The sequence below is a fragment of the Colobus angolensis genome, unplaced genomic scaffold (assembly GCF_000951035.1).
Source record: "Colobus angolensis palliatus isolate OR3802 unplaced genomic scaffold, Cang.pa_1.0 Scaffold124, whole genome shotgun sequence".
Classification (NCBI taxonomy): Eukaryota; Metazoa; Chordata; class Mammalia; order Primates; family Cercopithecidae; genus Colobus; species Colobus angolensis.
The window spans coordinates 3,324,324-3,340,624 of record NW_012113586.1 but is presented as its reverse complement, the minus strand read 5'-3'; the positions used below and the strand labels follow the sequence as shown (position 1 = coordinate 3,340,624).

At 41.3% G+C, this 16,301-nt stretch overlaps 1 protein-coding gene across 5 annotated transcripts in view; it reads right to left on the bottom strand.

Moving 5' to 3' along the window:
- Window positions 1–16,301, bottom strand: part of VTCN1 (V-set domain containing T cell activation inhibitor 1) — a 71,561-nt gene that overhangs the window by 3,978 nt on the left and 51,282 nt on the right. For 3 of the 5 annotated variants that reach the window (XM_011933068.1, XM_011933070.1, XM_011933069.1), the window contains exons 3-5: window positions 10,560–10,907; window positions 7,031–7,309; window positions 407–577 (exon numbers count right to left, since the gene is read on the bottom strand). In XM_011933068.1, coding sequence (XP_011788458.1) covers window positions 453–577; window positions 7,031–7,309; window positions 10,560–10,907 — 752 coding nt within the window. In that variant the 3' untranslated portion in view covers window positions 407–452. Of the gene's footprint in view, window positions 1–406; window positions 578–7,030; window positions 7,310–10,559; window positions 10,998–16,301 lie in introns of all 5 variants that reach the window. The other 2 variants (XM_011933071.1, XM_011933072.1) reach the window with 2 other exon arrangements.

Here is a 16,301-nt window from a genome sequence, read left to right as displayed (position 1 = left end):
AGACTCTGTCTCAAAAATAAATAAATAAATAAATAAATAAATAAATAAATAAATAAATAAATAAATAAATAACAGTGAAATTCAGGGTAATTAGTCAGGGCTAAATATCTCTTTCTCTTCAATAAGTTATTTTGCCTTCATTGATGACTGAGTAACTTATAAGGTATTTGAATTTGCACAAATACTTGAATTGTATGTTATTTTTCCTATGGGTCTGTCAATGAAGTCTATGCTGTTTGTTTACCTAACAAATGATTACTTTTCCCAGTACTAGTGGAAATAATGTCACAGCCCTGGTGTCATTAAATGTTTCTCTCTGTGGCTGATGCTGAAGGCTATCCGACTCTCATTAGGAGCACAAGCACCCACAGAACCAGTCTCCCACACTATTTGTGATTAATCTCACCTGTTGTAACAATGACTTTGCATGCTTTTTTTGTGGCCGAGGCACATTATTTTAGCATCAGGTAAGGGGCGAGAGGCAGAAGTGCCCAGCTGATGGCAAGGAAAGAAGAGACACACAGAGAAGCCTTTGAGTTTAGCAGCTGTAGGTGACTCCGCCTTTTGATCTCAGATTCTGTGAAGTGAGAGAAAAAGTTAACGGTCATGCAGGAGAAGCTGGATGTCTTCTTCACATGACTGGTTAGCAGAGAAAAGTACCTGAAAAACAGAACAAGTTGTTCCTAATACAGGCAGTTTTTTACCCTTTGCCCACCTTTCCATAACTGGCTTAAAAGTAGAGCTTTCTCTTTCTTCAAAGAAAATTCCATTCTGTGGTCCACTCCAGTGAACACTCAGCTGAATGAAAAACTATACCAATAGAGAGACTGTTGTTGGTTACCAAATAAAGAATAGGCTAAACAAATAGCCATGGCCAGTTCTTGGCTTGAGATGAATTTTCCCTCCAGGTAGTGATCTTTACAGGATCCATGTCATTACATTAGCTTTCATCATACCATTATAAAGTGTCTGGGAAGTATTATTCCCATTCTGAAGTAGAGAAAGGTAGATGTAAAGAAATGAAATAATACTTCTTTTGCTCGATTTCCTCCCTAGACAATCCTACCTCTTTTTTTTTTTGAGACAGAGTCTTGCTCTGTCGCCCAGGCTGGAGTGCAGTGGCTGGATCTCAGCTTGCTGCAAACTCCACCTCCCGGGTTTACACCATTCTCCTACCTCAGACCCCGAGCAGCTGGGACTACAGGCCCCCACCACCGCACCCGGCTAGTTTTTTGTATTTTTTAGTAGAGACAGGGTTTCACCGGGTTAGCCAGGATGGTCTTGATCTCCTGACCTCGTGATCCACCCGTCTCGGTCTCCCAAAGTGCTGGGATTACAGGCTTGAGCCACCGCGCCCAGCCCCAATCCTACCTCTTTTATTTCATTTCAGCTCTGTCACTTACTAGCTGTGTGACTTTAGGCAAGTTACTCAATATATGTGCTCCAGTTTCTTCATCTATAAATAGGGCTAAAATACTAATAACCTACTTCATAGGGTTCTTATGAGGATTAATGAGTTAATGCATGCCAAGCACTTAGAACAGTGTCTGGCCCATAATAAGCACTCCATAAGTATTGGCTGTAAAAACGACAATAGAACCAACATCACTCAAGCCTAATAAGCATCACTTTCATGCTGGTCATTTCCAAGTCTACCTCCTTAGTTTGAACTCTGTCCTGCGTTCCACATCTAGATTTCCAGTTGCTGCTAGATATGTCGTTTAAAAACATAATTATTCAGTAAATATTTCTGAGTACCTACTATTGGGGTTCCAAGGAGTCCAATAAATAACAGCCTCTTCCCCAGCTTAGCTCTGAACCAATTAAAGAGAAGGACAAAAAAGTAAGGCAACTGGAAGATCAAAATATCACCTTTAGTGCTGAAAATTTGTTAATAGAGAATGAGGCTTTGTAGGCAGGCAAGTGGGCTACAGCCTAGACTCCCCACTGTCAGACAGAACCAGACGGGCACAAGTCTACTGCAAGAGCAGATTCTACCCCTGAACAACTGACGGCCTGGAGGAGCACAGCAGAATGGACACGGGCTTCCTAAGAGTTAGCAAAAACAAAGAGAAAAAGAAGGAGCTGAGCTACTTATGTCCAGCTGCTCCTAATATACTCATCAGTCACATAAATTAATTCCTTGTTCTCTGGGGAAGAGTGAAAGAGGGAGGAAGAGAGAGGCTAAAAAGATTACACTGGTGGGGATCCCTTCTCATAAAAGGAAATACATGGAGTAAGGGTGTAGTGTTTTCCCCAAAACCTATCACATGCTGGGGTATTGTGCTAAGCACTGGGCATCTCTACCTGGGTACACTATGGGCATTTTAAACTGAACATCTCTAAAAATCTCATCTACTCCTCATACATGTTGCTCCTATGTTTTGTTTTGTTTTTTTTTGTTTTGTTTTTTTCCTGGTGGCATCACCAACCTTCTAAGTATCCTGGGTAGAAATATCAAACCCATTTTGACTTGTGATTTCTCTGGACGTTCACATTTGCATCACCAAGGACTGCACATTATTTTGTTTAAGCAACTTTTGATTCTTCCCCCTTTTCTTTCCCATTGCCCCTGCCCTAGTTAACACTCTCACAATTTCTCCCCCAGACCATTACTGTAAGCTCCTGACTTCATGTCTTCCCATTTTACCTAAACCATTTTTTGTCTTCCAGCCTGAACTCTGCTTTATCTATGGATCCACTTCAGTCATAATTAACAACCCTTTCCCATAGGTACTAAATCTACACTGTGATTAATTTCTCTTTTGATACTTACACTATTCATTTCAGTATCTCAGGGGGCTTAAAAAAGTACTCTGAACATACTTGGCACACAATAGATATTTGTTAAATGAATGACCTAAATTAGTAGTATAGGCAGAGAACACAGGATGTAAATCCCATGGCCCCACTTAATTGTTTAAAAACATGTATGGAGCACCTACTTTGTGTATAACAATAAGAAATTCTGCTATTTTCTTAATTTTGAGCTACTAAACATTGTATTTCATCCTAGACTGACACTTCAAACACTTGTTTTGATATATCCAACAAGCATGTAAAGAAGAAAGATCTATTAATTGAATAAAAGGTGTGCTCCATGTCTATGTCTTTCTTGTTCAGTTATGGCTCTTGCTACTAGAAGACATTATTTACACAGTTTGGAGCTTTTCACTGAGAACTGGACTGAGATACCGTTGTCAGCACCTGTTGTTTTAAATGACTAATACTTCAGTCCCTCCTTCCTTCGGTATCTCCTTCTCTTCTGGGAAGGCTGTCATCAGATAGTGTCTCATTGGCCTAGGTATGGGCAGCTGACCCAAGTTGAGTCAAAGCCCTTCTTGGGAATGTAGAATGCGACTGATGAATTGAGGTTCAGTCTCATCACTCTCTTAAGATATTTTTAAATATAGGAACACTTGGCAACCACGTCTTGCCATATGGACTAAAACAAGAGAGAGTAAAGAAAGAATTAAGTAGAAATGAGAGACAAAGAATCTCAATGGGATTTAAGTTCCTGGTTCTAGCTGTTCCTGAAGTCAACTGAACTTCCTGTCTTTGGTTCCATCACATTCCAGTACACTTCATACATTTCCCTTCCAGCCTAGGTTTATTTATATCGGTTTTCTGTTACAGGCAACTAATAATCCTAATGAGGATAGTTGCCAATTTGTTCCTCAAGATGGCACAAGAGCTCTCACTCTCATATATAATTTTTTAATTACTTTTAAGAAATTGCAGTAAAAACACAACAAATGTACCATCTTAACCATTTTTAAGTGTACAGTTCAGTAGTGTATATCCACATTGTTATAAAACAAATCATTAAAACTTTTTCATTTTGCAAATCTGAAATTCTGTACTTATTAAACAAAAATCTCTCTCTCCTTCAACTCCTCCACCTTGCCCCCTGCTAACCACCATTCTACTCTCTGTTTCTGTGAATTTGACTGCTTTAGATGCCTTGTTTAAAACATACAGTATTTGTCTTTTTGTGACTGGCTTATTTCACATAGCATAATGTCCTGAAAGTTCATTCATGTCATAGCACATAATAGGATTTCCTTCCTTTTCGAGCCTGAATGGTATTCTATTGTATGTGTATACCATATTTTATCTAGTCATCTAATAAAGGACATTTTGGGTTGATTCTACCTCTTGACTTTTGTGAATAGTGCTACTGTGACCATGGGTGTGCAAATATCTGATTCAGAATCCGTATTCTTTTGGAGGCATACCCAGAAGCAGGACTGTTAGATCATATGGTAGTGAGTCCAGAACTGGTTCCTTCTGGTAGGTTCTTGGTCTTGCTGACTTCAAGAATGAAGCTGCGGACCCTTGTGGTGAGAGTTTTTTTTTTTTTTTTTTTTTTCTCCTTTGAGAGGGAGTCTTGCTCTGTTGCCCAGACTGGAGTGCAGTGGTGTGATCTCAGCTCACTGCAAGCTCCACCTCCCGGGTTCATGCCATTCTCCTGCCTCAGCCTCCCGAGTAGCTGGGACTACAGGCAACCACCACCACACCCGCCTAATTTTTTGTATTTTTTTTTTAGTAGAGATGGGGTTTCACTGTGTTAGCCAGGATGGTCTCGATCTCCTGACCTCATGATCCGCCCGCCTCAGCCTCCCAAAGTGCTGGGATTACAGTTGTGAGCCACCACGCCTGGCCTGAGTGTTACAGTTCTTAAAGATGTTGTGTCTGGAGTTTGTTTCTTCAGATGTTCAGATATGGCACGTCTGGAGTTATTTGTTCCTCCTGGTGGGTTCCTGGTCTCACTGACTTCAGGAATAAAGCCACAGAGCACCTCAGTGAGTGTTACAGCTTTTAAAGGTAGTGCGGACCCAAAGAGTGAGCAGCAGCAAGATTTATTGTGAACAGCGAAAGAACAAACCTTCCACAAGCTTCAAAGGAGACCCCAGTGCGTTGCTGCTGCTGGCTCCGGCGGCCAGCTTTTATTCCCTTATTTAGCCCTGCCCACATCCTGCTGATTGGTCCATTTTACAGAGTGCTAATTAGTTTTTTTACAGAGTGTTGATTGGTGCATTTACTATCCTTTAGCTTGACACAGAGTGCTGATTGGTGCATTTACAATCCTCTAGCTAGACAGAAAAGTTCTCCAAATCCCCACTTGACCCAGGAAGTCTGGCTGGCTTCACCTCTCAGTAGTTCTTTTTTTTAATTGTTTTGATGACACTTTATACTATTTTCTATAGCAGTTGCACCATTTTACAGTCCCACCAACAGTGCATGAGGGTTCCAATTTTTTCACATCCTCACCAACATGTTATTTTCTGTTTTTGCTTTATTTTGTTTTGTTTTTAGAGTAGCCACCCTAATGGGCATTAGGTGATGTCTCATTGTGGTTTTGACTTGCATTTCTCCGATAATTAGTGATTAGCATCTTTTCATTTGCCTTTTAGTTTTTTTTTTTTTTTTTTTTTTTGAGACGGAGTCTCGCTCTGTCGCCCAGGCTGGAGTGCAGTGGCCGGATCTCAGCTCACTGCAAGCTCCGCCTCCCGGGTTCCCGCCATTCTCCTGCCTCAGCCTCCTGAGTAGCTGGGAATACAGGCGCCCGCCACCTCGCCTGGCTAGATTTTTGGGTTTTTTTGGTTTTTTTTGTTTTTTTTTGAGACGGAGTCTCGCTCTGTCGCCCAGGCTGGAGTGCAGTGGCCGGATCTCAGCTCACTGCAAGCTCCGCCTCCTGGGTTTACGCCATTCTCCTGCCTCAGCCTCCTGAGTGGCTGGGACTACAGGCGCCCGCCACCTCGCCCGGCTAGTTTTTTTTTTGTATTTTTTAGTAGAGACGGGGTTTCACCATGTTAGCCAGGATGGTCTCGATCTCCTGACCTCGTGATCCGCCCGTCTCGGCCTCCCAAAGTGCTGGGATTACAGGCTTGAGCCACCGCGCCCGGCCGCCTTTTAGTTATTTTTATATCATCTTGGGATGAATGTCTCTTCAAGTACTTTGCCCATTTTTAAAATGAGGTTATTTGATTTTTGTTGTTGTTGAGTTGTAGGAGCTCTTAATATATTCTGGATTGAAACCCCTTATTTAGATAAATGATTTAAAAATATTTTCTCCCATAGGTTACTTTTGTGTGTGTGTGTATGTAATTTATTTTTTAAATTGATACATCAGAGTTGTAGATAATTTTGGGTTCATATTTGTAATTTCAAATTAAAAATCATAAGAATATGATTTATTCAGTTAGATTCAGCAAACATTTATAGGGTACTTATAATGTGTAAGATATTTGTGCCCAGTGCTAGGTTTGATTTAAACGGCGGCCTCCTGACATACTCCTTTCACTACAGTTTGAACCCAATTTAGCCCCAGGAAGGATGGTCTTAAAAGTCATAATTCAGTCTATGCATTTTCTTGATACTAGCTCAACCTAAGGTTTTGTATGCACTAAAGCACTGCAGGGAGACTAGGGTGCTGGGTCTTCTCAGCCAGTTCTCAGCTAGGGTGCTGGGAGACCAGTTCCATGTAAGGGTTTCAGATTAATCCTGAGCCAATATTAGTGGGATCATGAGTCAGTCCCATGAAGGATGAATAAAACTAAGTCAGACTCCAGACTTTAGTCTTCAGATTCACAGGCTTCTCAAAGTCAGGGTGGAACCAAACCTTGGTTTCTAGCTTAAGATTTGGAGGGCTTGAAGTCCAGCTGAACATATCAAAGATGTCAAGTAATTAATTATCACTTCCCCACTGCTATGCCAAGGTAGTCCTACCGAGTTACACAGAGCCTCAGAATCCTAAACACTGTTCCCCAGACAACCGGTCAATGAGAAAGCATACAAGATGAAACCTAATTGCCATCTTCGACCTATATGTCGTACATACTGTTTTGTGTTGGGCTTTCTCTTATGTAATACAATCTCAACTGGAATTGAGTGATCAAACTCTTAGTGAAGAGGACTCTATAGAGATTTTTGTGACTTGGTATATATATCTATTAATGTAATTAAATTTTAATTTAGATTTTTCTCTTTCCCCAGTAAATCCATACCAAAGCAGGGAGGAACCCACCTGTTACTTTGATATCCCCTGTTGCTTTGGCAATGTCATTTTCAATCATACAGGAGTATGTGTTGTTGATCGTAACATTGTACAGCACAGACACAACCTTCATGGTCACATTCTCAGAGTTCAGCTCAAAGCTGGTATTGGAGACTTCCGAGAAGTTGGCTCCCTGGTCAACTTGGGATGCCCAGACCACTGTGGGCTGGGGGAACCATCGGGGAGCCTCACACCGCAGGGTCTCTGAGCTGGCGTTATAGTCCACATTCACCTCTGGCATGCTGAAGGCTGTAGGGTCAAAAGTCGAAAAGGGCAGATGCCAAAGTCAGACACATAAGACAATACAGCCTTTGAAGTGCTAGGTCTTAAAAATGCAGTCATTTTTTTTTTTTAACCATTGAAGCTACTCAGTACTTCCTCAGAGTTCCATCTGTGTGTGGCCAATTGTATTATAGGCACGAATAATTATTTGCTCATAGTATTGCTATACATCACAACCCTTTGGCCAATCACAAACCCCAAGAACCTAAATTCTAGGTATATTATTGTTACAATAGATAATTTTCTCCAAGTAAGAGGAACTTCAGTGGTCATAAAAAAGCTTATCCCTTAGAGAAATAAGGCATTTTCCTGGGATCTATGAAGCTTCTGGATTTTACATATTTTTCTCCCTGGAGGATAAAGTTAGGGTGGGGAGGGAGAAGGAGAAAGAAGAAACAAACAGCATTCGTCTATCACCCACAGAAGTTCCATCCACAAGCTTTGTCATCACAGAGATCTGGAATTTGCTTGAGTAGAGACTGTCCGCTCTGGTATCCAGGGATAGAAATAGAAATTTGTTTTCCCCCAAGGTAATTCTCCTCACTGGAGAGGTAACTGCATTTTGAAATTAAGACTTAGCTTCCCCCCATATCCAGGCAGAGAGACAGTTGTGGAAAAATGTTAAAGCCTGGACTTTTTATGGGGGCAAAATATAATTTATTAATTTATTTGGCATCTTCCTTTACCTGGGACTAAGCTGGTGCTGAGTAAGTAGTAAAAGGAAAGCCCTTGCCTAATCCTTAAGGAGTCTGTTATCGAGCAGGGGAGACAAGACTCATATGCTCGGAGCAGGCAGGGAACACACTCTTGGGAGATGATGTGGGAAACTAAGGTTACATGACAATGAATCACCATTCACTGAGGTTTACTCTGTGCCAGTACTGTATTCCAGACCTTATTTCATTTGATCCTCACAACACTCCTGTGAATACTATCATCCCCATTAAAAAACAAATCAACTTTTAATTTTGAAATAATTTCGGGTATATAGAAGAGTTGCATAGAAGGTATAGAGTTCTGGCATAAGCCTCACCCAGTTTCCTCTAATGTTAACATCTTAAATAACCAATGTGCATTAGTCAAAACTGAGAAACCAGCCAGGCGCAGTGGCTCATGTCTGTAATCCCAGCACTTTGGGAGGCTGAGGTGAGCAGATCACCTGAGGTTGGGAGTTTGAGACCAGTTGACCAACATGAGGAAACCCATTCTCTACTAAAAATACAAAATTAGCTAGGTGTGAAGGCGCATGCCTGTAATCCCAGCTACTTGGGAAGTTGAGGCAGGAGAATCATTTGAACCCAGGAGGCAGAGGTTATGGTGAGCCTAGATCGCGCCATTGCACTCCAGCCTGGGCCACAAGAGCGAAACGCCATCTCGAAAAAAAAAAAAAGAAAAGAAAAAACAGAGAAACCGTCATCGGTACATTACTATCAACTAAATACCAGATTTGATTTGTATTTCAAGTTTTTCCACTAATGCTCTTTTTCTGTTCCAGGATTCCATCCAGAACACCACCATGCTTTAGTTATCATGTTGCCTGAATTTCTTCTAGTCTGTCATGTTTTCCCAATTTCTGTATATTCCATGACCTTGACTGTTTTGAGGAGTACTGGTTAGGTATTTTGAGGAGTACTGGTTAGGTATTTTCCATGACCTTGACAATTTTTGAGGAGTACTGGTTAGGTATTTTCCATGACTTTGACAATTTTTGAGGAGTACTGGTTAGGTATTTTGTAGGACGACCCTCTGTTGGAATTCATCTGATGTTTTTCTCCTGATTAGACTGAGGTTACAGGTTTGAGAGAGGAAGAGCACAGGAGGCAAAGTGCCCTTCTCATCACATCATATCAGAAGGAACATGCTGTTAACATGACTTATTAATGATGTTAACCTGGATCACCCGACTAAAGCAGTGTTTGCCGGATTTCTTTGCAAGCTGGATTTCACTAAGTCCAATATACCCTAAGCGGGGTAGGGAAGGTTTCAAGCTCCATTTTCTGGAGGGGAAGAGATCTAAATAAATTATTTGGAATTCATCTGTAAGGGGAATTTTGTCATATCCCTCATTTATTTAAAAAGTATGAACTCATATGTATTTATTCTATACCTTTGAGTTATAACTCAATACTATGTTATTTATTTTGTTGCTTAAATTGTTACAGCTTTGCCATTGGAAGCTCTTTCAGTTGGCTCCAGTATCCCTTTGACATGACCCCATTTTAAGATAAAGAAACTGAGGCTCAGAGAGACTGCTTTGCCCAGGCCACTGTACGTACACAGGTCTGATTCTAGATCTGAGCTTCGAATCATTACATATACATGTTATGAGGTGTGCAAGAAAGGCCTGTGCATACTAGTTTAGGCTGGAAAAGCCCGGTTTCTGCCTATCCTTCAAGGCTGCCCGCAAATGCCAGCTTCTCCAGGGGGCTTTCCCATGCCTCCCCTCCTATGCATTTGAACGGGATCTCTCTCTTCCTCTCAATCACTCTATTTATATTTCTCTTAAAGCATTTGATACACTTTACTAATTATTATCATTTACAGACTTTTATTATCTCTGTCTGGACCCTTAACTCTGTGAGATCTATACTATGAGGTATATAGTAAGGGTATATAGGGAAATCTGCAAGGGTAAGGGAAATCTGTTTCATCATCTTTGTACTCCTCACAGTACCTGAGTCCCTTGTATATAAATTCAGCAAACAAATGTTAAATTGGGTTGGCAACAAGGGGTGGATTTCACTGTTGCAGGGGAAGGGGAATTAATAAGTTTACAGGACAGTGTTGTTTTTGTTTTGATTAGTTCCCTTTGAACTTCTAAAATGTGCCCACTGTCATGAGTCTCTGAAGGTACTGATTTCAGGACTGGATTTGGATCTACTTAGCATGGAAATGTCCCAGGCTAGGCTGCTCTTATTAGCTATACCAGGGGCTACCACAAAAGAGACTACATTTATTTTGTTGAATAGAGAACACACCAGGAAATTCTGAAGCAGTGAGAACCCAGAACAAAAGATTTTTAAGGCTTCTCTTATAGTTGGCTGCTTTTGGGGTTGGTGTGGATCTTGGCCATAAAATGGCAAAAATAGCTGTTAGCAGAATTGGGAGCGTCATTGTCTGATATTAGTCACAACATGATATTTCATCAGCAACTCATAATCTTTAGCCTCAAATACTTTTGGTGCTTTAAAAAAATGTTTCTCCAAAAGTAACTCACCTCCAGTTTTATACTCAAGGTTAGCATTCCCCTTGCCTTTAGAAGTGATGATGTAACATTTGTAGGTGCCAGCGTCTGCAAGTTGTACATTTTTCAGCCGCAGAGAGGCATTGCCAACTATCACTTGATCAGCAAACACTGCTGTCCGGCCTCTGAACATTTCATCCTGCTCCGACAGCTCATCTTTGCCTTCTTTGAACTCATGGACCAAGCCTATAACACCTTCCTTCAGCCATTGTATCACGATATCAGAAAGTTTGATGTCAGGTTCAAAAGTGCAGCTCAGGATTCCATCCTCCCCAATGTTCCCAGCTGAGGCAACAGTAGTGACTGTGATGGAGTGTCTCCCTGCAGTTCAGGAAGCAAAGATCAATGCTAAGGGAAGCCTTGGAACTTCTACAACCAAACCCTTCATTACTGAAAGCCAGACAGAGACTTCTGTGATAAATTAAAAATACAGAAGAACATGAGAGGCATTAAGAAAAAGAAGACAAGAAGAGAAAGAGCAGGGAGACAATCGTTTTGATATATATATATATAGCAGGTCTGTCATATATAATGGCTTATGTAAGATCAAGTAACCCAAACCCTGAGAACACATTGGACTTGGGGTTTGAAGATGAAAATTCAAGTCTTGATTTTGTCACTTAATAGCCATGTAACCTTCTTGGATCTTAAAAAATTGGAGGTAACAATATCTGTCTTACCTACTGTATTAGTCCATTTTCATGCTGCTGATAAAGACATACCTGAGACTGGGAAGAAAAAGAGGTTTAATTGGACTTACAGTTCCACATGGCTGAGGAGGCCTCAGAATCATGATGGGAGGTGAAAGGTACTTCTTACATGGTGGTGGCAAGAGAAAAATGAGAAAGATGCAAAAGCGGAAACCCCTGATAAACCCATCAGATCTCATTAGACTTACTCACTACCACAAAAACAGTATGGGGAAACTGCTCCCATGATTCAAATTATCTCCCACTGGGCCCCTCCCACAACACATGGGAATTATGGGAGCTACAATTCAAGATGAGATTTGGGTGGGGACACAGCCAGACCACATCATTCCATCCCTGGCCCCTCCAAATCTCATGTCCTCACATTTCAAAATCAGTCGTGCCTTCCCAACAGTCCCCCAAAGTCTTAACTCATTTCAGCATTAACTCAAAAGTCCACAGTCCAAAGTCGCATCTGAGACAAGGCAAGTCCCTTTCATCTATGAGCCTGTAAAATCAAAATCAAGCTAGTTACTTCCTAGTTACAATGGGGGTATAAGCATTGGGTAAATACAGTCATTCCAAATGGGAGAAATAGGCCAAAACAAAGTAGTTACAGGGCTTATGCAAGTCCAAAATTTTAAAGCTCTAAAATGATCTCCTTTGACTCCAGGTCTCACATCCAGGTCATGCTCTTAAGGTGGGTTCCCATGGTCTTGGGCAGCTCCACCCCTGTGGCTTTGCAGGGTGCAGCCTCCCTCCCAGCTGCTTTCATAGGCTGGCATTAAGTGTCTGTGGCTTTTCCAGAAGAACAGTGCAAGCTGTCAGTGGATCTACCATTCTGGGGTCTGGAGGACAGTGGCTCTCTTCTCACAGCTCTACTAAGTGGTGCTCCAGTGGGGACTTTGTGTTAGGGCTTCAACCCCATATTTTCCTTCTGCACTGCCCTAGCAGAAGTTCTCCATGAGAGCCCCACTCCTGCAGCAATCTTCTGCCTGGGCATCCAGGCATTTCCATACATCTTCTGAAATCTAGGTGGAGGTTCACAAACCCCAATTCTTGACTTTTGTGCACTCACAGGCTCAACACCACATAGAAGCTGCTAAGACTTGGGGTTTGTACCCTCTGAAGCCATACCCAAGCCCCTTTTGGGCACAGTTGGAGCAGCTGGGACACAGGGAACAAAGTCCCTAGGCTGCACACAGCATGGGGACCCTGGGCCCGGCCCACAAAACTGTTTTCTCCTAGGCCTCCAGGCCTGTGATGGGAGGGGCAGCCATGAAGACCTCTCACATTTTCCCCATTGTCTTGGGGATTAATATTCAGTGCCTCATTACTTATGCAAATTTCTGCAGCCAGCTTGAAATTCTCCTCAGAAAATGGGTTTTTCTTTTCTTTCACATTGTCAAGCTGCAATTTTCTGAACTTTTATGCCCTGCTTCCCTTATACAACTGAATACCTTTAACAGTACCCGAGTTACCTCTTGAATGCTTTGCTTCTTAGAAATTTCTTCTACCAGATACCCCACATCATCTCTCTCAAGTTCAAAGTTCCACACATCTCAAGGGCAGGGGCAAAATGTCGCCAGTCTCTTTGTTAAAACATAACAAGAGTCACCTTTTCTCCAATTCTCAACAGGTTCCTCATCTCCATCTGAGACCACTTCAGTCTGGACCTTATTGTCCATATCACTATCAAACTTTTGGTCAAAGCCATTCAACAAGTCTCTAGGAGGTTCCAAACTTTCCCACATTTTCCTGTCTTCTTCTGAGCCCTCCAAACTGTTCCAACCTCTGCCTGTTATCCAGTTCCAAAGTTGCTTCCACATTTTCAGGTATCTTTTCAGCAGTGCCCCACTCCACCGGTACCAGTTTACTGTATTAGTCCATTTTCATGCTGCTGATAAAGAAATACCCGAGACTTGGAAGAAAAAGAGGTTTACTTGAACTTAACAGTTTCACATGGCTGGGGAGTCCTCAGAGTCATGACGGGAGGTGAAAGGCACTTCTTACACGGCAGTGGCAAGAGAAAATGAGAAAGATGCAAAAGCGGAAACCCCTGATAAAACCATAAGACCTTGCGAGACTTATTTACTACCATGAGAACACTATGGGGGGGAACTGCCCCCATGGTTCAAATTATCTCCCACCAGGTCCCTCCTACAACACATGGGAATTACAGGAGTGTAATTTAAGACGAGATTTGGATGGGGACACAGAGCCAAACTGTATCACCTACTTTAAAGGTTTCTTATGAGGATCAAATCAAATGGATATTAACTTGATTTGCAAACTGTAATTACACATACAAGGTATCGTTATTCTCAGTTAACTAGAAGTGGCACAGAAGTGAAATCCCATGTTAATTAAATGTGGCTAGTCATTCTGAAGAATGCTGAATTCTAAAGTGCTGTGACTTTTATCTCAATTTGAATGACGAAGAAACTAAGGCATTGAGAAAATAAGTGATTTCATCAAGTTTACAGTGCTAGCTATAGCATAATGAAGAACTGTATTTAATTCGGTTGATTTTGGGTTTAATATGAAAGCCACTCTCTCCTCTCCAAACCTACCACCAGTAGAAATATTCATTATGTGCCAGCTGTATCCAACTACTTCTTCCTCACTTGGCCAGACTACAGCCCACCCAGTCAGGGAAGGATCAATCAGCTGTTCATTGTACACTGGGGGCTGCTGACTGAGGACACCTATTGGGGTGATTTAATTAACTGAATCTTCTTGAGAGGCTCTTTCTGTGGCTTGGATATGAAACTAAGGGCAGATGGCCTTGGAGCCCAAGAAGAGAGTGGAGGAGACACAAACAAGTATAGGGGAGAGACCATGGGAGAGAAAAATGGAACAGTCTTCTATCCCCAGAGCTGTCTTGGATCCTGGGGGTGTTCAGGTCTAGTTCCTGTCCTAATCTCTGCATATCCTTTAAACAACACCTGACATTAAAGTGACTTGTGCAAAGTCTCTCCTTCTTACAGCCAAAAAAGCCCAACATAACGGGTCCTGAGCACTTCTTAACTGGACTTTTCAGCTTCTTTATTGATATTTCTACCTTTCATCTTTGCCTCCATCCAATCCATTTTACATACATTAATCCTACAGGTAGACCTTCTTACGGTACAATTCGAACATGTCTGTTTTCTAATCACTCATCTTTAATGGTTCCTAAGAGCTGTGGAATGGATTTCACATTTTCCAGCCTGGCCTTCAAAGCCAAATACTGCCTGGTACATAGCAAATGCTCCATACGTATTAGCTCTTATTGCTGTCTTTGCAGCCCTATCCCCAACTACATCCTCTCATAGTCCATTCTGTCTATCTGTATCAAATTATTTGTTGATTTTCTGCCTTCAATAAAAAATACACAAACAAAGCAGATGTGTGTGTGTTTTTTTAATGTAATAGGTAAACATTATCGGTATAAGGATATCCTTGGTTCTTCTCCTCTTCCAGCCTATTAGGGGTTGGAATTATCTCTTTGACTCCTAGACCTCTACAAAGTAAATGAGGGTAATGAATGAGGAAGAGAGAACTGGAGAAGCTAATCTAGATGGATTGGCAGCAGAAAGAACAGAAGGCTACTGATGGAAGAAAAATTATAGCTAGAGAAGGAGGAAGAGGAGACAAAAACAAGTACATAGCCTGGTTTGGTAGGATGTTTTAGAGGCTTGAGATTGTGAGAAGAGAGACTTTGGAAGCGGCTGCCATGCATGGCCATTCCTGTGGGAGATCTGGGAGAGGAATTATGACAGGGGACAAAATGAAGTTTGTGTGGTGTAATAAGAACACAACATACCTCCATTCCCTGTATTGGTATTTTCTTGAACATTGATTTAAAGATTCAGTTTGCTTTTCAAGTATTGTTACTTAAAGACTGATATCCAAGGCATCCCAGGCTAGCATGGGTTATACAATTACACTATGCGCCTTCACACCCCTGTTGGTCTTGCACCTATTAATTCATAGCACACACTTCTTTACCACCAGTTATCCAAATTCTACTTATATTCAAGTCTGTTCAGATGGCAGCCCTCCCATGAAACCTTCTTTTAATTAACCAAAGGAAAAATTAGTAGATTCTCTCTTTACTTTCTTGTAACTTTTTTTTTTTTTTTGGCCTTTATTATAGCAGCTATCTCCCTCTACCTGGTCTCTAGTCTATCTCTGGAACTAGTTTGTGAGTGTTTCAAGAGCAGAGACTGTCTTAATCCTATCTGTAAGTCCTATAGTGCCTACAGCTATGTTTCTGCAGAGAAAAATAATGTTTGTTGAGTTTATGAATAAATGAATAAATAAATGGAAACCAGTAGAAATCAAAGCATTGTTTGAGATAAGCTAAAATTATTGTAGGAGTAAGGGACGTTTGGCGGGATTACGACATCTAAGTTTTGGGGAAATGTGAGCCAGTTAAAAGGAAGGCAATAAAAATACAGAGAGGTTCACAATAAAATCATGAATCAAATACAACTATGTTAGAGCAAGGGTAAATTTGATGGTTGTTGATAAAGTGCCATTAAAGTTGAATTGAAAAATTACTTCTCGGAAAAAATACGTGATTAGCATGGTTTATGGAGAGAATGAAATGGTAATGACATATCTTAGTTCGGTAATTGTATTACTGAATTAATTTTAATATGTTGGCCTTGAGCTCACAGGTAGGGAAACCAACCACCTAGCTCCCAGAGAAGTTAATGATTAAAAGCAGGCAGCTGTAGAGTGCCCCAGGGACCTGCTACAGGTTCTAGTCATTTAAGGTTGCATTAATGATATGGCAGATGGAATGAGTGTAATGTTGATTAAATCCCCTCCACCCTAATGTCAAATAAAGAAGAGAAATAAGAGCCAGTGAGAACTTAAAAAGAACCACAGGGACCTAGCCATTGCTTTTTTTTTGAGGGGGATAGATCAAATATTTTCTAAATAAACTGTGCAATATTTCCATTTTGGTGTCATCAGCACACACCTAGTTGGTTTATCCAGTGTCTGAAGCTGGAGCATTACTGTAGTGTGATGG